The sequence below is a fragment of the Propithecus coquereli genome, unplaced genomic scaffold (genome assembly GCF_000956105.1).
Source record: "Propithecus coquereli isolate 6110/MARCELLA unplaced genomic scaffold, Pcoq_1.0 Scaffold214, whole genome shotgun sequence".
In the NCBI taxonomy this organism is placed as follows: domain Eukaryota; kingdom Metazoa; phylum Chordata; class Mammalia; order Primates; family Indriidae; genus Propithecus; species Propithecus coquereli.
The window spans coordinates 5846614-5870717 of record NW_012146523.1 but is presented as its reverse complement, the minus strand read 5'-3'; the positions used below and the strand labels follow the sequence as shown (position 1 = coordinate 5870717).

The 24104-nt window shown below is 35.9% G+C and overlaps 1 protein-coding gene across 4 annotated transcripts in view; it reads right to left on the bottom strand.

Moving 5' to 3' along the window:
* Window positions 1-24104, bottom strand: part of RBMS3 (RNA binding motif, single stranded interacting protein 3) — a 725478-nt gene that overhangs the window by 578828 nt on the left and 122546 nt on the right. For 3 of the 4 annotated variants that reach the window (XM_012644534.1, XM_012644536.1, XM_012644535.1), the window contains exon 2: window positions 10234-10406. In XM_012644534.1, coding sequence (XP_012499988.1) covers window positions 10234-10406 — 173 coding nt within the window. Of the gene's footprint in view, window positions 1-10233; window positions 10407-24104 lie in introns of those variants that run through there. The other variant, XM_012644537.1, reaches the window with a different exon arrangement.

The following is a 24104-nucleotide window of genomic DNA, read 5'->3' as shown; positions in this document are numbered from 1 at the left end:
GTTGCTGGTGATGACTACATAGGTGCATATATATTTGTCAAAAGTCATAAAATCCTACATTGAAATGAGTGAGTGTTCTCAATTTTACTCCTCAATAATGTTGACTTAAAAACTAAAACAAAAGAAATCTATTTACAAAAATTCTGAAGACATATTTATTGTGTAAAATAAAAGTGTTGTTTGTCAAGAGACATTATAGTGTTAGAGATATAATGAATATGTCAACAGATAAGAAGTAGAGAAAAAAGAGAAGGACATTTTTAAAAAATTTAAGGACAATTTTAACTGTAACGTATCTTCGATCATATGATTAAATAATGTATATAGATCACAGTACTGCCAATTTTCAGCTCAGGCAAGAATAAGAGGTTAATTTTTTTGTCTGAGCAGTAATATTGAGTGAGAAAGCAAAGTATCGATCCTTATTTGTTTCCTTTAATACATGTGATACAAGTTATCCCGAGGCTTCCCTCCAAAACTCTCTTTGGAATCTACACAATAAAAAAAGCTTCATATTCAGAACCCTTTTTCTTTCAGTTTAGTGGTACAGTGTTGGATGCAGTGTCTAAGATAAAGTGCTGTTTCCTATATCTCTCACTATAAACTCAAAGTCTCCTCCAGAACAACTTTTATGACATAAGTCCAATAAAATCGTTTTTATATGACTGATGAATTTGGGCTTTATTCAGTCATTAAATATTTGTAAGTTACCACTTAAATACCTAGCAGTGTGCTAGGAACAAGGGGTACAAAAATAAATTGGATAAATCTCTCGTCCTCAAAGGTTTTCAGTTAAGGAAGAAGTGAAGATTGGTAGGGATAGAGGAAGGTTAAAAACAGAGGAGAGAAGAGAGAAAGAGTGGCAGAGTAGAGATAGAGCAAAATAGAAATGGAGATAATGACAGAGATAGAGATGATGACAGAGTAAACCAGAAGATCGGGGGAAAAATGTTAGGAAATATTTACCTATAATTGGAACATGAAAGAGAGCCAGTCATTTCCACTTGAAAGAATTCTCAAGTGGTGACCCTGAAGAAAAGACCACTCCAAATGGCTCTCAGCTCCTACTCCTCTACAAAGACTGTCCTGGTCAGGCTTGCCAATGACCTGCAAGTTGCTGAATCCGAATGTAACTTCTCGTATTGGTATATTTCTTGATTTTGCATTAGTATTCAACATATTTCTTCATTTTGCCTTCTTGCAATACACTCTTCTCTCAGCTTCTATAGTATAATACTCTCCTGCACTCGTGGTTTTCCTATACCTCATTGATTTTCCTTTATAAACTCCTTTCTTGGATTCTTGTCCTCTCAGAGCCTCAGAATGTTGAGTTGTATAAACATGTATTTTCCTTATATATACTCCTTACGTAGGGATTGTGGTTAAGAGAGGGGGCTCTTAAACCAAACTTCTTAAATTAAACCCTGAAATGGCCAATTACCAGCTCTGTGACCTTGGGAAAGTCATTTAACTTCTTTGTTATTGTTTTCTCTCCTATAAAATAGGAATTGGCATGAGGTACAAATGAATAATTTATACATGTAATATGAAGTGCTTACATGCAAAATACTTAGAATTGTGTGTAACACATATTAGATACCATATTATTATTGCATTAGCGTGGTGAGTTTAAAAGCCATTTACAATGCTATGACTCTCATTTTATATCTTTTACTCTAACTTTCACTTTGAAAACTAGCGTCATATATCAAACTACCAACTGAGTACTGCCTCATTTTAGATGTCTAATAGGATCTCAAAACTAAGAAGACTGAGGAGAACTCTTGATTTCTCTCCATCCAGAATTGTTCCTTCCACAATTCATGTGTAAATTCTATGAAAACTATCTCCAAAATATACCCTGAATTCATCACATCTAACCCCTTCTACCACTATGATCCTACCCCAAGCCATCACTATCGTCTTCCTGGACATCCACGATGGCATCCTAGCTCACTTTCTCACTTCTCCTCTCATACACCAACAAAATCCATTCTTTACAGAAGAATACCTGACCTTCTTTTTGTTCCTTGAATACACCAAGATCATTTCCACCTTCAGGCTTCATCCAAGCTCTTACATGTCTGTAATGCCCTTATCTATAAATATTATCTGCCTTATTCCTTCTTGAAATTGAGTTTTCACATTAAACAGAACACCCAGTCTATAATAACCTCCTAGTTATTACTTGCAACCAACTTTACATGGCATTTACATATTCTGATGTTTATTCATGTATTCATGTATCGTCTCTCTCCATTACAATGCAAGTTCTATGGAGAAACTCGCCAGTCCTTAAGATATCTACAATGCTTGGTACATAGATGACAGTCAATAAATACTTTTGAAAATGAGCAAATGAACTATGGCAGCAATGAATCAGAAAAGATACTGGATACCATAAACAGCAAGCAGTTGAAACCTGTATACCTCGGAAACTGATTATAGTTTAGGGAAAAAAGTGATCCTAAGATTTTTATATTCAGACTCCTGGGTGGATGATGGTACCATTCACGTAGAAAGAGAATATTAAAGAAGGAGTAGGTCTAGAAATAATTCTTTTTGACAGTGAGTTGATAGCTCTTGGGATGCAAAATTGGAATTGTCTACAGAATAATGACATATGGATCTAGGACTGAAAAAAGACTCCATGGGCTGGAGATATAGACTTAATAATCACTAGAATGGCTAAAGTTATTTAAGTAGAAGAGAGCAGATAATTTGTAGGGTGAGAAGAGAGGTCCGACCTTCAGAAAACTTCAAAATATTCGAGAGGCAGGTAGATAAAGAGAAGCTAGAAAGAAGAATCTCCAAAAGGTAGGCTGAGGAAAGAGCAATATGGCAGCCATGGAAGAAGAAAGTTTTGAGAAAAAAGGAGGAGTCAACAGTGTTAAGTAACAGAGAAATCAAATAAAACAAGGACTAAGAAGAGTCAGCTGTACTTGTCAATTAGAAAATCACTGGACAAATTGAAAACCAGAATGCCATCTGGACTTGCCAGACTCCTGCCCCTGAGCCACACGTCCCTCAAATTTTCAGGCACTCAGTACAATATGTGCTAGGAATTCCACCTCTCCCCCAGTCCTGGGCTTTTACTTGGCACATCCAGAAAGAGTTGACCAAACCCTTTTACATCCCCATCTTTTCTGTGCTGTCACCAACATGGTAAACTAATTTAACTGGTGCTGTCACTGGTTTCATTTTTACTTTTCTCCTCTCTGTTCCTGGGATAAATAGGGAAAAGCATCAATTGCCATCAGCAATTTAAATATGTTTTCAAATTGATCATGAGATATACAAACATTCAGCAGTACATACTTCATCCAAAGAAATAAAAACAATAATGAATGGTCAATGAATCAGTGAAACAATAATTTCCAGGATGCCCCTGCAATGGTGAAAGATGCAAGTTATTTTTAAGACTCACTAGACTCATATGGTCACTACTCCACAGTCAGCAAGAAAAATGTAAGTATATATAGAAATTTAATAACAAGAGTCAAAATAGAACTTAATCATCAACTAAATGCAAACATTATTAAAAAGTGGAATGTTGAAGAAATGTTTGACTTATGAAAATTATGTGAAGAAGGAGAGCAAGATCATTCCAAGCACATCTGTTAAAACACTTGTAGTGGGCTATTCCTGGGCTTGAGTTTTCATGTGCCTAATCTAAAATTTCAATTTTATTATCAGAAAATACAATTCATCCCAAAATTTTCTGCATAAGATTTATTTTTTAAGTCTTCTGGTTAATTGAAAGCAAATTGGTAGATCCTATGAAATTGCTAGATCCTAGGAAAATCGGGGGAAGAAGCTAGAACAGAAGATGAAATTACGTTTTCCAATTCACGTGGGCATCATTAACTCCAAGAGTTCTCAAACTTTGCTACACATAAGAATTACCTGAGTAGGCTTTTGAAAATCCCCATATCCAGGTGGACTCCATACTAGTTAAATCAGAATCCCTGAAGGATAAGGTCCAGACCTACTTTTTAAAGCTTTCTAAGAGATTTTCATGGGCAGTCATGGATTTGAGAACCCATGACTTATGCTACCCTTGTTTTCATCATATGAATGTTTCAGTGATTATGAATAAGGGCTTTGAAGTGAGATCTAGATTTTGAATACTTGTGGCTGTATAAATATGGACGGATTCCTTAACCTTTTTGAACCTCAGTTTACTTGACTATTGCTCAGAAATTATTATTCCCACCTCATAGGGTTGTTTTGAGCATTAACTAAGATAATATAAAAACAGGTATGTGATATACAATAAATGTTAATTATGTAAATAATATATATAAAACAATCCATTATTAATCACAATTATTTATTAATCACTAATCAGATACCATGTCTGGTTTACAATAGATTCTTGACAAACGTAATTTTCCCTAAAACTAAATTAATCATACATATATATACGACCAAGTGTCAGATCTGTGCTGACTCGAGGAATTAAAACATCTAGTTTGGGACTTTAAGGCATTCCCTCATTTAAAATACACAAAGGTAGAGTTCAAAGATTCTAGGATTCTAGAATTCACTTCCTGCTCACACCTGCCACCACACAGATTTATGACACCTCAAAAGCAGCTGCGTAATTTGAGTCTGACTTGCAGAAGAAAGCCACTAATAAATTTCCTCGGGTCTTAATAGAGGGAACTTTTAAATCTTCAATGACACAATAAGAAAGAACTCTAAAAATTTCCAGTCACATTTTTCTTATTTACTTGGTTACCCTGGAGTGCATGATGACTTGTTTTCCTTTAGTTGTATCTGAACAGTTTGACAGATTACTGTGACAGGGTTACTTTTAAATTGATAAAAGGTTTGATTGCGTCGGTGCATTTGTCAAAACTGTCTGACACTGTGTATAATGGACTCTGCCCCTGGAGCCTGGATGGCACTTGAGTCTGGCTCTTACTATTCAGTGTTCCGCATGCACCATAATGAGACATCCAGCAGGGTTGGGTAAAAGTCGGGGAGATTAGCTCGGCCAGACCCTTCAGCTTTTGAGCACAAACACTCTTGTTTTGGTCCCCTGGCTTTTCATTGTGGGTGTTTCTCCTCTCTTGTTAAATGTTAAAGTGACATTCAGCATCTTATTGTAAAGGGGGAAGTGCTAGGATGTCATAACTTGAGCAAAGAGAAGAAAAGAGAACATTTACAGAGAAAAGTGATGGGCAGGCAGCTGACTTTCCTGCTCTTCCGGGGCTGATTGGAGATATGTATGCACCTCCTCAAGAGTTTCCCTCCATTCTCCTTCATTCTGTTTCAAGGGTCTTAACAGCAGCATGTTCACTTTATAACAGAAAAACAATTCACTCTATTTCTTCACAATATTTTAATTAATTCCAGATTAGTTAATGATGTGGAAGTAGAGAAAATTGGCTGGGGCTTCCTGAGAGCATTGTATTAATTAAAATTTATAAGCCGCAAGATGGTTAGATAATAGATGTTGTAGATGTAGAAAATATAAACACATTAATGATTTTTTTCCATTTTAAATTCTACACATTATGGTAAATATGTGATTTTATTTTTTAAGAGCAATTTAAATGTATTTCAATGGCATGTTCACCATCATAAAGTAGAAGTTACTAATTTCATTGAAGGAGAAAATGTAACTTAAGGTATAAAAAATCATTATACCACTAAAATTTTATTTAGTCCAAAAATGTTGTGATGCTCTCTCTCACTTTATTAAACCAAATCTATCTTCTCCAGCTTCTATCTGTTCCTCTTAATATAAGCATAGAGGGTATACAATCTGAGTGTTCCATACATAGAGTTCAACTGATAATCCATCCCATCAATATATTTATATAATCAATTGGAGTTCTAGTTTTCATTATATCACCTTTAGGGCTTTTAATATTATAGCCATTTAATGTTTAATACTATATTGCTGACCTATTCATGACTGGGTAATAAAAAGTGATTAACTGAAAGTCGACTGATTTTGGTTCTATTCTATGCTACTTTGCTATTTCTTTTGAAGTTCATTTGTTTCATTGTCTCTATAGGCCTTGTTTTTTAACGGAAAAATGGATGCATATGACAAAAGACATCCTTCATCACACATAATTTTTCTACTACCATAATTATTAATTCTTACACCCTCCTCTCTGGACGCAAATTCTTCTTCCAGTTTACTTTTCCATTATTCCTACTTTGATTATTCAGTGATCTTATGAGATCCCTTCTCTCTACTCTGAAGCTGGAGTTACCTTTTTGAAAAAAAATCCAATTATGTCACCTTCCTGTTTATGACAATTAAACGGTTTCCTTCATTGCTTTCAGTATAAATCAAAGCTCCTAACATAATCTACAAAGGGATCATCTTGTCCCTCCACGTTTTCCAGCTCCTTTTGTCCCCATACTCCACCTCCCTCTTTCTACGACAGCCACACTGGCCTTTCCTCAGCCCCTTGTCCTCCCCCTGCCCCTTCCAGTCATTCTGCCTGTACATATGAAGTTCCCTCTGCCTGGAATGCTCTTCCCTTCCTTTCTTAGTTAAACTTATTTATCCTTCTGATTTTAGCTCGCTTGTCACTTCCTCAGAGATGACTTTGCTAATCACCCTAACTAGATCTAATCTCATATTATAAACTCCCTTAGTACCATGCTCCTCTCTTTTTTTGCACTTATAATTACAATTTTATATAAAGTCATATAATTATTTATGTCTATTTTCCCTAGAATATAAATTCTCCTTTGTCTAAATGTACTCACCAAATCGTCACATGGGCATGCTGCAGGTACTCTGTAAATATTTCTTAATTGAAAATACAATAAAGTTCCTTGAGTTTTCTCAAGATAAAGACATTACAAAATCTTTAAAGTATTTCCTGTAATACACAAAATGTAATATATTCATCGAAAATATAGGTGTAACTGGAGAGATTTTTTCATAGAGTAGAATCATTCCCTATGTCCCTTATTCTTCAGCTTTATCTTCTTTTCTTTGATTTTACTTGTGATCTGAACATAGAAGCTTTGATGATGAATGTGAATAGAATTCCTTAATAAGAATCTGCTCTCAGATTAACACTGAGAAATAATGCAATTTCTATTTTTATAATATCGTCGTCTTACTGTTCATTAGCATTAATATGAATATTGTATACTAATACCAGAAAATTCAATATGTCTATGCTTTTTTGTGTATCTATGTTTTCTATTATTTTATTACCATAGATATTAGCAAATATTGCATTTCCTGTAAGGAATATTAACTCTTAAAGTACTTATAATTTCATAGATAGAAATATGGAAAATGGATCCTGATGGAAAGTTCATTTAAATCTACAAATATTATCTGTTTTGTAGGTGAAATTATTTTAAAGTGTTAGATGAGTAACAGGAATGCAAAATAATTTTAATCTTCAGAAGACCATTAATGTGAAATAGTAACGAGCACTGTACGGGGCTAACAGCGCAAGAAAGAGAATAGGGTTTTACAAATGACCTATCTTACTTTCTTAGCAAAGGCATCCCCAGCCATCAGATCACACCCATGCAGCTGAATCAATGCAGGCTGTGGCCCTGCGAACACTGTATGAGGGGATTGGACAAAGATATAAACAGTGATCCAGTGCAAGTCTTGTTGCTAAGGAATGAGGCTCTCAGTCAAATAGTAAAATTTTAGAGTGAAAGAAGCATAAAATATTATTGAGTTCAAATCCATTATTATATACATGGGGGAAACCAGAGTTACAAGGGGACAAATCATTTGTCTAAGGCCACAGATCCAGTTGAAAGCACAACCAAGAGTGAAAGTTGGATCTCTTAGTGTACAGTTATTTCCAGCACATTATGTTGTCTGATCACATAAATTGTCTGAGATTCTCTAGGAAAAAGAATCTAAGCAATAAATTCCAGGTACAGATAACTTTGGTAACTAGAGAATCCACAAACATTTCTGCAATAACAATGCATACCAAATCTTAATAGCTAGAAAATATTAATATAAACAAGTAACTATTACCCTCTGGACACTTAGCATCCTTTAAATTTCTCAAATGCACATAAGAAACATTAACAAAACTTATTTCCTCAATAACAATGTTTCCGTGTCACTACATCTCTTTCCGGAGTTAAAAATGCCAATGTAGGCTGTTAGGTAATAATTTCCATTTATAAAATTCTGGCAATTCTTTGCAGAAATGGATATTAAACACAGAAATTCATAGTATGACACTGTATCAGTGGCATGTTCGTAAACCAGATTTCCAATAAAATACAATTTAAAATAAAGCTCTGATTTGTAGGATATGCTGATTCTTGTGTTATAAATACTCTCACTATGGCCAATTTCAAGCTACCAAGTTTGTTAACAAACGACTCACAAAATTTTTGAGTATTTTACAATTGGCTCCAGGGTGTCAGTCAGAGGCAGCTCCCGCACTCCACTGATACAAGGAAACCTAGAAACCACCAAACTCCACCACCCACTCTTTTAATAAAGAGGAAACCAAGGCTCAAAAGGAGAAAGTAATCTGCCTCAAGATCATACAGTTGGTGAGCAGGTTTTAGTACTCAGGATTCACCTTAACCACCCACATGAATTAAGTGAAATTTTATGCAGTAGAAATAGTCAGTGCTCTTTGTGACTGTAGAGAGAAGTACTTTTCAAAAGAGCCTGTTGGAAATGCATATTTTGGGGCTCCACCCCAGACCAAGTGAATCATAATATCTTGGGCCTGGAAATCTGTTTCAACAAGCTCTACAAGTGGTATAGAGCAATGGGAAAGAACCTTTCCTCATTATCCACCGATATTTTTTATGAATGAGATTTAAATATGAATCAAAGGTAATAGCTATTCTTATTGCATCAGCATCCATTAAAAGGGAGCGACTTCATCTGAACCCTCTGTCATAAAGCCTACAATCTCTCACATTTCCAAAGACCTTGCTTTTCAAAAAAGAATTTAGATTTTTCCAACAACAAGAAAAATTTAGTGATTTATCTTCAAATTCTCAACCTCAATATTCTATAGAACAAAACCTAACATGTATTTGCCTGTCTTAGCTCTGCCATTTTTTACATTTTTAAAATAACTTCTTTTAAATCAATATTTATCTTTCAAGGTTCTGCCTTGCCTCCTTCACAAATCAAGGCACCCCTACCCTAATCTACCTACTGCCTTGTCAACTGATTATATGGTTATGTATGTGTGTTTTAGTTTATCTGCCACTTTCTGTTGTTTTGATATGTACTGCCAATCTCACATTTCACAACAAAGGCAAATAAATATTGTCAGCTTTATTTTCCTCTTTCAGTATTTTAGAGGTTGGAAAATTTACAAAATAAATATCCTCGCAACTTTCTTTCAAAAGCATTGCAAAAGACAAAAAGAACAATTGAGTAATAGTTTCCTAAAATTTAAAAACACCCAGAGAAGGCACAATCGAATGACAAATATCTGTACTGATATTACTTTGAAAATAATCAGAAATAATCCAAAAATATAGGTCTATGATTCTTAATTCATTACTCATTTTTAAATTTTATTTGTAGGGTAAACTTAAATATGTTTAATTTATTTGCACAGAAATAAGAAAAATATTGACATAAGTGTTGGTAGATAATAGATTAACAGAAACATTTTGCAAGGGATGTAATCGTTGCCACGCTTCCTAGCAAATATAAACCTACTTATTTAGTGTGGTTCTTGGCCTTGGTGGGAGATAGCTTCACTGGACTTGGCTGCAGATATTTTCAAGGAAACTAGAGGATTAGCATTATACTTCTCCAATTACCTGGTCCTGGCTGAACCTACATTTACCACACACTAGTCAGAAAAACTTTGAAACACAAGAGGTAATCATCCTGAAATCTACCACTTCTGAGTTTTTGAGATTCCTTTCATTAGTACTTCTCAAAAGCAGCTTTTTCTCATGAGATTTATCATAGACTCCACCAGACCATGGCTTGAGAGCACAACTCTGTCATTGGCCTTCATCTTTCAGGTCAATGTATGCAAATCAGCCGGCACTTCCATGTATATCTGCTCAAGTATCTCCACTTCTACAACAAAAATTAGACAAATTCCACTCCCTAAGATAAACTACAATCAAATGTCAAATTTAAGTCCTTTTTGTAAAGAACAGTCTTCCTCACTGAGACACCAATGAATGGGCACATTGGGTACATTAACAAGTCCCGCCCATGTAGGTAAGAACGTGAGCTAGAAACAGCTCAGAGAGCAGACGGACACTTACGGTTGGCACAGCTTGATTAGGTCCTGGTCAGTAGTGCCTGGCGGGAGGCCTCGAATGTACAGGTTGGTTTTACTCAACTGTTCCCCGCTGCTGTTGTTGCTGCTGTTGTTGCTGCTGCTGTTTGTGCTGGGGCTGGGAGGAGCCATGGGGTGGGGAGCTGGTGCATAGGACTGCTGGAAACAGAAAAAGCTGTTACTGGAAAAACAAAAGCCAGCACCTGCTCACAGGCCAGCAGCACAACTCGAAAGCAATGTAAGCTTCTTGTCTTCTCCAATACATGTACACACGCACACCACACACACACACACACACACGCACGCAAACACACACACACATTTATATCAGTGCGCTGTGCTGCATCTGAGACCATCATTTACTTTTTCCCCCAGCCCTCCATTTTGACCAGCACAAGTCAGCCATAAATGGGACAAAAAGAAGTTATCAGGTGCTCCTAGTAGTAGCATACGGCTTTCGAATTTGTCCCTAGACACAGTGACTCTCCTCAGACCTGTAAAGTAGCATATCTCCCTAATAGAATAAAACAGTTCATTCTTGGCATCAAAGCTCTGCCCCTAGCTTACCTTTAATAGCAAGCATCTTTGGTTTGCCTCTACTCTTTGGTCCCTCCTTTTCTCCAAACTTCCTCATAGTGTTTTCCTCACCATTACTGTCCAGCACAATTCCTGATACACAGAAATCATTCTATAAATAGTGATTCTATGAATGATTGAGTGCATGAATCCATCTTAGCTCCTTCCTCCATCCTCAAAACTGCTTCTTCATGTTGAATACCCCTTGTTTGCAAGACTGAGCCAGCATTCTCTCCTTACCGTCAAAATTCTCTTTAAATTACTCTAATCCAGGCTCTCAACCTAGGCACTATGGATCACCTGGATAGGATAACTCTTTGTTGTTGTGGGAGCTCACCTGTTCATTGTAGGATAGCCCTTACCTATCATATTCCAGTAGCGCCCATCTCCCAGTTGCAATGGCCAAAAATACATTAACATTGCCAAATGTTCCCTGGTGGCGAGAGGGATCTCTCCCATTAGAGAGCCACTGTTTTAATGAGTCACACCATTATGCGGCAAAATGATAATGATAAAATGACTCCCATAAAATTGGAATATACAATGTGAGTATGTTTATGATTACAAATGTCAGAATTAGTGTATATATTTACTCATTAGGCTTATTTCTTTTTGATACAGGCTTATCTTCGAAAATTCCCAACTTACACTGAAGGCCTGGGCTGGGTGCCTGCTGTGTCACTTATTGGCTATGTGACCTTTAAATGGTGCCTTAACCTCTCAGAGGCAGCATTCTCATCAATATAAAGAGGATAATAATAATACTCTCCTATGTTAAAAGACATTTTTAAAAACTTGAGTTAATGCAAACAAAATGGTCCCTGGAAATTAGTAAGTGTACAATAAATATCAGCAAGAATAACAATAATGTTAATATTTATGGTTTGTATCTGTCTTGTCAATGATATTAGCCTATATAAAGCTATCCTAAATTTTCTCAGTTGTAACCCTGAATGTTACCCATAGGCACAATGTGCACAGTCATCAAGATTCCACTGGGGAAACTTTTGGCTGGGTCTAACCTGAAGACTCATCAGCTGTTTTATCAAGGTTGGGAGGTGTGTACTTGTCAAACAGCAAGTTTTGGGCACAATAGCAAAAAAGTATTTACTTAGATGAGGTTAAACTACAAAACCTTTTGTGCCATGGAACAAAGCTAAGAGATAATATGATAATTTAAGGGAAGAAAATGAAGAAAAACAATGTGCTCTGTGCCTCTACAATCTCATTCTAAAAAAAAAAAAAAAAACATAGGAAACATAACCAACATGTAAATAGTACAGACTTTTCATTCCAAAACTGTGTACTTCAGCCCAAATTGTCAGGCCTACTGGGTCCAGGTAAATAATGGCACATTCTGGAAATAGAGCTAAAATGTGGCCTTAATCATAGAAAGCTGAACTTATTAGATAGGATCCAGCAGTGGCTTCCCACTGGACTTATTAAAAAGTCCTGAAAGCCCCATATGATTTTTTTCTGACTTTTTCTCCAATCACTTATTGGGCCAGACCCAACTGGACTCCCAACTTTCCACCCTTCCCATTCTGAGCCCAACTCTACTTGTTTGGCTCTAATCCGTCCTTCTGATTTCAAATTAAGTATCACCCTACAGCATTCTTTTATTTTCCTTCACAGGTTTCAGCATATTTGGTCTTTATTATTAAATGTGTTTTTGGCTTACTTAACGCCTATTTCTAGCACTAATCTGAATGTTCTCTGACAGCAGGGAATGTGTCAACCCTTACAGGAATAGCACCTAGGCTAGTGCCTGATACACAGGAGATCCTTAAAAAATATTTAGGCTACATCGTGTACAATAAAAGTGGAATAAACACAGCATGTGACCTATAGAGACAAGAGGCCAAGTTTTAGCAGTTCTCAGCCTTGTTTCTTGCTATAATAGTCTTTTTTACATGTTCCAGGATTTCAGATTTGCCCAATCCCTATTTCCACCTGGCTATATGACAAGGCTTCTTAGATTCAGTATATCAAAGTAAAACTCATTACACCTGTTTTCTTGTTTCCCAGTTTCCCACACCAGCCACCCAGCACAATTAACCAATTTCTTTCAATGTTTTGTGTCATTATTCCGGCCTTCATGCTAAGAAACTTGGTGCTAGATTCATCTGTTTCCTAATCCTAAATCTCAGAATACGGTCAGCCACTGAGATTCCTGACAGGCTCCTAGAATCATCTGTTCCTCTGGATTCCCATTGTTTCCCTAAGCCAGAGTCGTACCACTTCATATATAAAGGGCTTCAAGCTGTCTACCATGTTTCCCCGTTTGTGCTTCTCATTGATTGCAGAGTGGGTAGAGGATAAGACAGAACTACCCAATGTAAACACAAACTGGCCAAGAATTAAGGGATGGGGAAGTGAAAGAGCAGACGTGCCAGGGACAAAACCCAGAGCCTCTGACTCCTTTCTTTGAAATAAACATTTTTCTCAACCATTTCTTTAGTTTTATTACTTAATTTAGTCTCAACATTTTAATGTAGAATTTTAAAATGAATTACACAGAAGAATACTTTCTTTTCCTAATATTTGAATTAAATGGAATATATTCATTGACTTTTGGAATTTATTAACAATATCTGCATAAAGCTCAAGTATCTTTGCAGGCATGAAAAGCTATGACTTACTTCCTAACATAAAGTATTCTGTTTCTCTGCTTGGAATCCCCACAACATTTGAGCTTTACCTCTTTTACAAGCCCTGCACACAGTAGGTGTTCAGTACATGCTTCCTTGCTGGAGTGGCTTCCTGGTCTCTCTGACAGTGGGTCAGAGGGAATTTCTCTTTTACTTCCCTTATGAGCTTTATTCTCTTAAAATTCCCAGGGCCTTTTTAAAGCTGTTAGCTACCACTTTCACCTCCCTTCTCTTTGAATTTTTTGAATTCCATTCTGTATCAGTTTCTTTTAAAATGAGACTTTGTTTAAAGCAGTTTTTCCCATTGCATAGCCTTTAAAACCACCAGGGAGCCAGAAAAATGTCTCCAGCTTTATGTAGCACAGATTAGATGGACCAGTTCAGACTGAGTCCTTGACTGATCAAATAAGAAAGCACCCGCTACGGGATGATCAATATGTGTTTACTTAATTCTTTTCTTCCCCCAGGGCTCTTTGTGAGCATTTCCATAACCAGAACACCATTTAGCAAATTGCATGATGCCTAAAACAATAAATGTGTCCTTCAAAGGACCCAACAAATTCACTGGGAAAAAAAATTAAACAAAATAATCAGAAGCAAACCAAAGTTGGGATGAGAATAGGAAACTTGTGTGCATGAAAATGAGATATGTAATTTATAAATAGGAGCAGAAACACCAGACTTGTGGAGAAAGTGTGTATTTCAGAAGCCTTTTGAAAAAAAATACACACTCAAAAGTGGTTTTATTGTGTCACATTCTTGCTTGTGAATTTTAGAAATTCTGCCGAAAGAGGTAGATTTTTCTCAGTGTTATTGAACGAAATCAATCCACAGATTTTAGCACCCAGTGTGGGAACTCTTCCTAACCTTTAATATTTCATTTATCTGTTGATGATGCACTGATTGATTCAGGTAGCAGTCAGCATTGTAAATCATTCCTTGGTCTTAAGAATTATAAATTCCTTCCTCTTCACCCATTTTCAAAATACACATCCTTTAATCAAGAAAATGTTGGCAGAAGGTTCCCGGAATGCCTGACAAATGCACAGGCCTAAATGAATTAATTTGTGAAAAGCAGAAGTGATTTTGTATGCTCTGGCTGCCAAAGACAGATGACCAAACTACAGCATCTTAAAAAAAAAAAAAAGGAGTGTCAATAATCTCTAGGGGTTAATGGGTCACAGCACCCACTTTCCTGATTAAAGTGGCTCTCTGCTTCCTTTCTCAATTCTTTGTCTTTAGATGGTTTGGAATTTTATCATTGATTAGCTTTTAAATCATTTTCAGACACCGAGGAAGGAATTTTAAAATGTTAGTAAAGAAAAATATTTTCCTTCAGATAAAATTGACTTAGCTATATTGCTCAAAGTCACACTATATAAATCCTATTTAGGAGTAGGGAGTACTTACGATCTAGGGTTACTGAACTCTGTAACACTGCTATAACAGGGCAAGGGGTTGCTATGAATTTGCAACGTCAGCTTGGTTAGAAGCAGAAGAACTAGCAGATTTGCAGAAGGGGGCTTTAGATGACACTCTCATTGAAGGAGAGAGACACAGGGCTTCTCTTGAAGCCACATTTTCTTGGTTAGTATGCAGATTTTTCTTAGACGTTTATTCATGGTGGCATGGCTGGGAGGTTCTGTTAGGGATTATGGAATATGGACTAGAGCCCCTTAACCACACATCAGGGCTGCTAAATCAGAGGTTCAGGACCCGTGTCCTCTTTAGGAAATGAAATAAAATGACTTGGAATCCATTTTGGAATATGCTATTCCTAAAACAGTAATTCTAATGATCATAGGTAACATTTGTTGTGTGCTTGCTAAGCATTTTAGCCCAATGAGGCAAATAATACTCCTCTCATTTCACAAATGAGGAAACTAAGGCACAAAAAGGTAAATGACCTTTGCAAGGTTATACAGCTGGAGCCCCAGTCTGAACCCAGGGAGTCTGACTCCAGAAGCCGTGCTGTCCCCTATGACACTACAGAATTTTAACTCTTAATGATGTAGACACAGGTAAACATAAACACTTCTTTGAAGTAAACTCTGGAGGATGACACTCTGGCAGAAGCTCTAGTGCATTGAGTTTAAGCAGGAGGAAAAGAATGATGAGGATAAGCAGCAGTCCAAATGAAGGTTAACAGGCCTTTTCTCTCTATCAAAATTTAAATGAAGTCCATCTTAAAATTTAATTTCAAAGGGGAAGTGACCATCAGAATCAAGTGTGTTATGAGTTTTTCAAATAATGCCAAACAAGTGGGTTCATTTGTCAAGATTCATGGTTTGTTATTTAATAACAGGAAAATGAACTGGCTTGTAGATCACCCTAAACAGCTGATTCATTTAGTGTGCTTTGTTAATATGCCTCATTTTTCAAGTTTGAAAAGTGAATCAACCAGGTCCTCCTACAGCCTTGTAAAATGTGTGGTTTGAGTGTGTAGATTTGGAGGAAGATTAGTTGTGGGTTTTTTCTCTATGTATTTTGTTTGTTTTAGCAGAATGCATTTGGGACATTCAATAAGTGCTGCTCACACATCAATAGAGTAAAGCAAATCATTTAAAAATCATCTTTTATACAATAGCAATCTATATTTGATGAACACTTGTCTGTAGATGGGGTTATAGTGAAGGTACACTAGCGAGGTTGTTTTAAACCAGGATACTCAACTTTGGCACTACTAACATTTTGGGCAAGATAACTCTTTGTTACAGGGAGATGTCCTGCTCATTGCAACGTATTTAACAGCATCCTGTCCTCCGCATACTAGATGCCAGTTGTACTGCCCTCTCTTCAAGTTGTGACAACCAAAAATGTCTTCAGATATTGTCAAATGTCCCCTCAGGGATTAAGAACTCTCCTGTAGTTAAAAATCACTATTTTAAACAGACTTAGTCCCTCTCCTTGAAAGGCCAATACAGTACCCCTAGTAGAATAATGATACAAACCTAATGGCCTAAAAACTACTTCATTGAAAAACCCCACCACCAAACTGTAGTTCAGTTTCTTACTCTCAAGTATATACAGCATTCTCTCCCTCCCATATACACACCTCCACTCTCTAACCAAGATGTCGGTATGACACATTTCATTTACAGCAGACTAGGTCTAAAACATACTTCCTCTGATTGAAAACAGAACTCTTTTACAAAGAGAATTTTAAATATTTTTTGCATGCTATTCCCCTTGGCTGGGAATCACAGAGCCCTGAAGCCAAACTGCAGTCAATTCTATTGCCGGCATCTGGTTGCTGGCAGGCTCCTGAGGCAGTTGGTCTGGTGGTTTTGGAGTAGCCTTGGACTCCATCACGCAGCAGTCTGTTCTGCTGATGGTCTCCCCAATTTGTTTTTATTCATCTCCAATGCAATAGAATTTGTACTCTTTTATCCACTCAAGGGTAAAGCCTTGGATAAAGTCCCCCAAGGGACTGACATGCCAATTCTTTTACTATCCAAAAATGAATACAAACCACATTCTCGTCTTAAATTATACATTATTTAACCTGCATGTACACATGCAATCCATTGCTCAGTGGATAACACTGCTGTAGGCTATTGGATTCATCTCCCAGACAGTGTAATTTCCACATAACCTTGCTTCTGCAGACCTCTCCTTTAATGTGAACACAACATGAGAGAGTGGACACAGCAAGAACTGTGGCAGTCACTGGTGTGTCTATAATAGCCTCAAACGAGGGTGAATATGAATACTGTCCATGCAAGCAATAACAAACACAGATAAATTAATATCTAAGCAAGCCATGCAATTTTAGCCATAGTTTCATGAACCACATACATTACGGCTTTGCAATTTTATGCCAGGCAATTGCCTCTCCATTATCTAGAATATGGCCATAGAAAACAATTGTTTCAATTATGCCTTTTATAATAGAGCTTGGTGAAAACCTGCCTTACTTCTCTTTTCCTACACACAGCTCAGACATGAAAATGAGCAATAAAAGATGAAACTTCTCACAAAAGGCAATCATTTGAACATTCTCTGTCAACTAGCCCAGGTAATAGCTGCTGTCAACAGCAGTAACATGGTGCTTAAGAGCTGCAGATTGCCCGCTATGAATCCAGTGCCACCACTAACTAGGCACTTAAACCTCTTGTCATGAGTAAAAGAGGGATGATGATCATCTCACTTCATAGGACTGTTGTGAAACTAAAATATATAAATTATATGTAAAATATTTAGCACAGGATCTGGCATACAGCCAATATCAGTAAATATTTCTTTTGTTTTGTCATCATTGCCATCCTCGTCATCATGAGGCAGAGCCTTAACATGAGCATTGTTCCAGTTAGAGCAATTTACCTTGAAGGGGGTGTTATAAGAGCTAGTCGTTTTGTTTTTTTTTTTTTCTTTTAATAAACACAGGAGCCACTATGCTTGAAACAAAATTATGTCATTAGAACTGTGGTTTGCCATTTTCATCAAGAACTAAGCAGTGATGAAACAGTCATTGTGGATGGAATGGCTAATTAGTTTCAAAGTATTTACAAATCACTACTGAGTTTTTATTAAAATTCTGTTAGGATAAGATTCACTTTTGCTCTAAATATTAGTTTTTGAAAACCTCAGCAGATTGCATAATCACACATTGCCCTGTGCTATTTAAAAATAGGCTTAATTTAAAGTCATTGAATTCCGTTCAGGGGCTTGGATATTAAATGACATTTTAAAATTCATGGTACTTAGAAACACAAGTAAACTAGTTATTGTTCAGTTCAAGCACCTATAAACCAATTGCATTAATAAATTTATAAACTAGAGAGAGAAGAGTGGCTGCTATAAATGATGCCAGTGGCCCTTTATAAAGAATTATCAACTCTTCAAATGCCAATGGCATCTGGTACTGCCCAACCCCCTTTTAATTTGACCAAATTTTTACCTCTTTAAGAAAAAAAACAAACAATTAACATGTACTTCAAAATCTGGGGTTTTCATGGCATTAGTTTAAAAAAGACAGGTGTATACTTTGAAAATAACCCAAGTAGCTCAGAACTCCAATATTGATAATGATTGGTTCCTTGTGGAAAAATGAGCCATGATTTGTTCCCCAGGTGAAGATTACATTATCAGCTACACTATGAAAAATAATTGTTAGAATCAGGACATTTCCCAGAAATAATGAAGGCAATCACAATCCCTGAATGGAACATCTGCTTTGTTTGTCCAGGGAAGACCTTAGAGATCAACGCAAAGGTCTCCTTTCATGATGAATTAGGATCACTGGGCCAACACTGAAAACCCAGAATGGGTCACCAGCAACTGTTCATGGGGATCTCTGTGCTAGCATCTCAATTTCAAATGCAATCAGAGATAAAGAGATCTTCTGTAAAGTGAAACAATTACATTTAGAATCACATTATTATAGCTTACAAGACATATTTGCCTAACTTTTAGTTCAATTTTTCTCTGTAATCTCTATTTTTGACTTCTTTCCTAATGGTTTTTTTTTTTTTTTTTGGTAATATTCTGTTTCACAGTCTAATACTTTCTGTTTCTCTAAAATTATAATTAGTAATATTGCCAACAATTAATTCCCCTAACTCTATTAATTAAATCCCCTCCTAAATAGAATGAAGACAAATAGATGTAGCTTAAAGAGCACCACCAGAAGATACATTGAGATAATACTTTATTACAACTAAATAGACTCTTTCAAAGTTTCCTCCTTCAGTCATGAGAGTCATAGCTCCAGATATAATGAGGCATTTTCCCACTCAATTGACTAATCTGCATATTACCCAATCGTATTATTGATTTGGTTACTGGCAGCTAATGAGTAATAGAAATAACACATTTTGTTCCCAACTATGTATAACAAAAATCACTGTCTATAATGGAAATCTAATCAGAATACCAAAGAGTATAAGGCTTTTTTGATATACCAAATATTTTTGGCCAATTAAATGAGATTTTTGCTTTTCTAAAAGCGAATCTATGTTGACTCAGGAGCAACAGGATAAAAGCATAAATAGTATGTACAATAGAATCTAATTTCTTTATCCAGGTTTTCATCTCAATTCCATTATGTGTCTCCAACCCACAGGCAACTCTATCTCCTGATTCCCAGTACTCATCACTGATATCACACCATAGTCACATCTGCACCTATATCTTAATTTGTCTTCTTCCCTCTGCCTGGAATGCCTGGGCTGTACTCATATATCTGATTATAGGGTGACTCCAAAATTTATTTTACAAACTGGGACACATTTGAAAGCAAAGGGGTGAGACATTAATAATTAAACCACGACACAAGGAATAAATTGAGATTTTCTGAAGCAAATCAGAGTGTGTGGTCATCCTATAATTACTTTGTATTTATTTAAGTTCCACATAGTCCTCTAGAATCACCTAAAATACTATCCCATTTATGACAGTTTCTTTTATTTTTTTAGATCTACTTTGTTTCCATCGCTTTTCACTTTCTACATTATTAATACCTACAAAAGATTATAAAACAATAAGAATAGCAATGGCTAATGTTTATTATGCATATATTATATTCCAGGCAGAGTTCTAAGAGCTTTACATTCACTGATTTATTTCTTGATTTCAGAACTCTTGAAGACAAGTGCTATTGTTATCACAATGTTAAAGATGAGAATAGTAAGACTCGGGGAGGTTAAATGACTTTCCAAGGTTCTTCAGCTGCTTGGCAACATATCCAGGACCTGAAGCTAGGCAGTCTTCATTCCAGGTAACTCCAGGTTTAACTTTAGATATGTGCAATCCAATATGGTAGCCACTAGCCATATGCGGCTATTTAAATTTAAGTATAATTAATTAAATTAGGTTAAATTTTAAAATTCAGGTCCTCAGTTACATTTTAAATGCTCAAAAGCGAAAATGGGTATTGACTGCTATATCCAACAGGTCAATATAGAACGTTTCCATCTTAGGAGAAGGTTCTATTGGACAGTGCTGATGTAGAGCATCCTTACAGTTACAGTGTATTATCTCCCACACTATTCTACACATGGACAGTACCTAAATGTGCTGAGAAAATAATGGTCAGAGTTTTTATGCTGTTATTTATAGGAATTATTTTTTAAAGTGTAATTAATCTCCTTTTAGCAGAGACCATATTTAAGCTTCTCCCCACATCCAGGGAGTGGGGTAAATTCGGGTATATAAAATCTCTTTCAACGGATACCTCCCCTGACCAAAAGTGGAACTATAAAAAGAGATTTCCAGGAAGTATTATACAGTAAATAATAATTTTTTACTATAAAAATATAGTAAAAATGATATATGCCATTTGTCTATAACCAACAACCAAAATTTCACCTGTATTGTAAAAGTGCTAAACACCAAGAAAAGAGAGCAATTGAGATTAGCTCTTGGTACAGAATAAATGTCTCTCTCTTTGGCAGACAAGCTTCCTGCCTAGACCATTCTGCATTTTCAGTCCTACATCATCTACTTTACCTGCACATTCCAACAGAGGACCCTCCCCATCCGTACATTTCACATATATACTTTTCTACCAATCTTCTTTCTGTCTAAAAAAAGACAAAGGCAAAAAAGGAGAATGCTTTTTTACGGCGATATATGGGGCAATTCAGCAAATTCATAAACAATAACCTATATTTCATGACATAAAATAGTTGTGTTGCTTTATTATCATTCATAATTTATTGATGTAGCAAAATTAAACGTGAACAGAACCTAAGCTTTTAAAGTCCTAAATCTCAGAAATTTGGACTATAAAACACAATAATTTCTTCAAGAAGACAATGTTAGAGCACAGATCAAAAATGTGACAGCAAGTAATACATGCAAAGTAATTGCTTCATTGTAAAAATTGCAAGGAGCACTTGCACAGTTAATTTCTGATAAATACATTTTCAAAATTTATTATGTTTTGGGCTATGAGGTAGTAACTATGAGAATAAATTAATGCTCAAGATCAAGAAAATAATGATCTCATGATGAAATTAATATTAGGCATTTTATATTGTTATCAAACTTATTATAATTTTATAATCAGAAACTTATTAAATATTTACACATTAAACTTCTATTTCTCATAATTATAAACCTCCATGAGGATTCCCTTTTTCAATATATTTTAAGTCAATCCATCCTGCACCTTAGAGAATTTCTCAAAATAGTACAGAGACATCCAATTTCTGATGCATCTTTTCTTTATTGTGTGATTTCTGGAGATTTTTTGTTGTTGTTGTTTGGCCTGGCTATGGTCTCCAGAAGAGAAAGGACTATCCCCAATCATAAGACAAGCCTGCTTTTCCTTCTCCAAATTGCTCTTGTACTTTTTCAAAAAAGTGATTAAGCTTCAGAGATTGACAAATAAAGGGTATTTTTCCTCAATTGGAATACTTCCCAAAGGCTCAGGAAGAAGGGAACACTATTGTTACTACATAGTGACTAAGAACATAGAATAGATCCTGAAGACACAACCCCAGCTGAAATTTTGCTTTACCACTTACTGTCTGTCTGATCTTAGGGAAAATTACCTAATTTCTTTCGTCTCAGTCTCCTCATCTGTAAAAATGGGAATAATAACTACCTCAGAAGACTGTTAAACATTTTGAATGAGTGATTGTGTATAAAGCACTGAGAATAAAGCCTGGCACACAGTAAGCACTCTATAGGTGCTAGCTATTATTATTACATAACTCTCAAAGTACCTTCACAATGTCCATTGTTATGAACAATAATGATCTTTTGAGTAACAGGTATATTGATTCGTTGACTGATCTATCTAATTCTGGTTTGCCCAGTTTAAAATCTTATGATACAAAGTAAAAAGTCCATTGATGTTTGTCAAAATGAAATTCTCTAGATTATAAATCATGAAATGTCCTTCAATGGGACATTAGGTTCAGTTAATACTATTCTAGCTACTAATACTAATTGCCTTCAGATAAACTGATGACGAGATCCTGAGAAGAATAAGATAAATATAAACTCTTACAAGAGAAATCATTCTTAGAATATACAGATTCTGGGAAAATATCTAAAACTTGTGAAAGCACTCATTAAAATAATATATGTCTTACTGCCAGTGGAAAAAGCTTAAAGGTTAAATAACACACCAACTACTAAAAGTCTGTGCACTTAATTAAAAGGAGTTTTATATATAGAAAATAAACTGTACCAATTTCATAGCTTCTAACACTAAAAATAATTAGGTTTTTTAAAAAGTGGTTGCCCTGCAAGAATATTTTGTGGGTAAATAATGGCTTAAATTGTTTATTTCATTTTAGTTATCTCCCTAATTTCTAACAAGTCACATGATGTGTGCCCTAGGGTAGCTGAAGCAAATAGTTTATAGTATAAAAATGGAATAGTAATACATTTATATATTCTGAAATACTATGCATCTTCAATATTCAGAGGATGATTTTGTTTTGTTTTGTTTTGCTTTGGTTTGAAGAATACTATGTGGGACTTGGCAAACAGTGATAACAGCCTTTTCTAAAGCACAGTCACTAAAAGAAAGAGTTTTCTAGGAGTCACCATTTCTTTGCTTCCCCCAAAGAAGCATCAGTGCTTGCTCTATGCAGTGGAAGGCAAATTGGCAGGAGTGGTGAATCGAAACAGAAAACTCCTCTTTAGTGTGCTGATGTTCTGGGTCTCTGAGGGAGATCCAGAGGAAAAAGGAAAAAAAGTCTTGATTTATAGCTTTGGTGATTTTTGTCATGTAAGTATATGGCTGATTTTAACCTACAAACAGTCCAACAACTGAGTAACAACATTTCTGAGAATTTAACTATCAGTTCTCACAAGTGGTTCTAACCAGCTCCAGGACCCTACCACAGCCCACACAGTTGTGACCATAGATGAAATGCTATGCAACAGCCCAACATCCTAGAAGATATACACAAATGAAAGGGGTTTTACGCAGAGTAGTAAAGAAGCAACTAGGAGTGCCTCTGGGGGACAGAATAAAATTTCTTGGTGTTCCTGCCTTGGCTCCTAGGACCAGCAGGCACCAAGAGAGAATGCTTGAGCAGAATGTGCAGGCTGATTTAGTAAGTCTTCATGATTAACAAAGGAATAGCACAGGAAACGTAAGAATTTCTTGAAGGTGGCACTCAAAGAGAACCTCCCTATTCATTAGCCAACTGCAAATAATCTCTGCTGATGTCATTCTGTGCCTTACAAACACTCAGCACCTACTTTAAATTCTTTGGGAACAGATCATTAACATCATAAATTTGATAATATCTTAAGCAGAATCAAAACAGAGACAACCAAACATAGGAGGTCAAACTGAGGCAGCACTAGTCACCAAAGCACAAAGTATAGCATTAACTACTGGAGTAATAATACAAATTGCCTCATTGAAATCATGTTGGCAGTATTGTAAGCATTCCTTAAATTCAGAAAATGGGTCTAAATAATAGCTTGTGGAATTAAACATTTGAATAAGCTATTTTAATATATTAACTTACATATACACTTATACAGACGTTATACCACCCCTTCTTCTTATAACCAATATCGTACAGAACCCACAACTTTAGTTAATAATGGGTAAGTGACCTGTTCAAGTTTACAAAATATGTGTAGCAAAACAGCCTAAAATTACAGCTCATTTTATTACTGTATATCACTATAGTGAAAGTTTTATATTAATAAA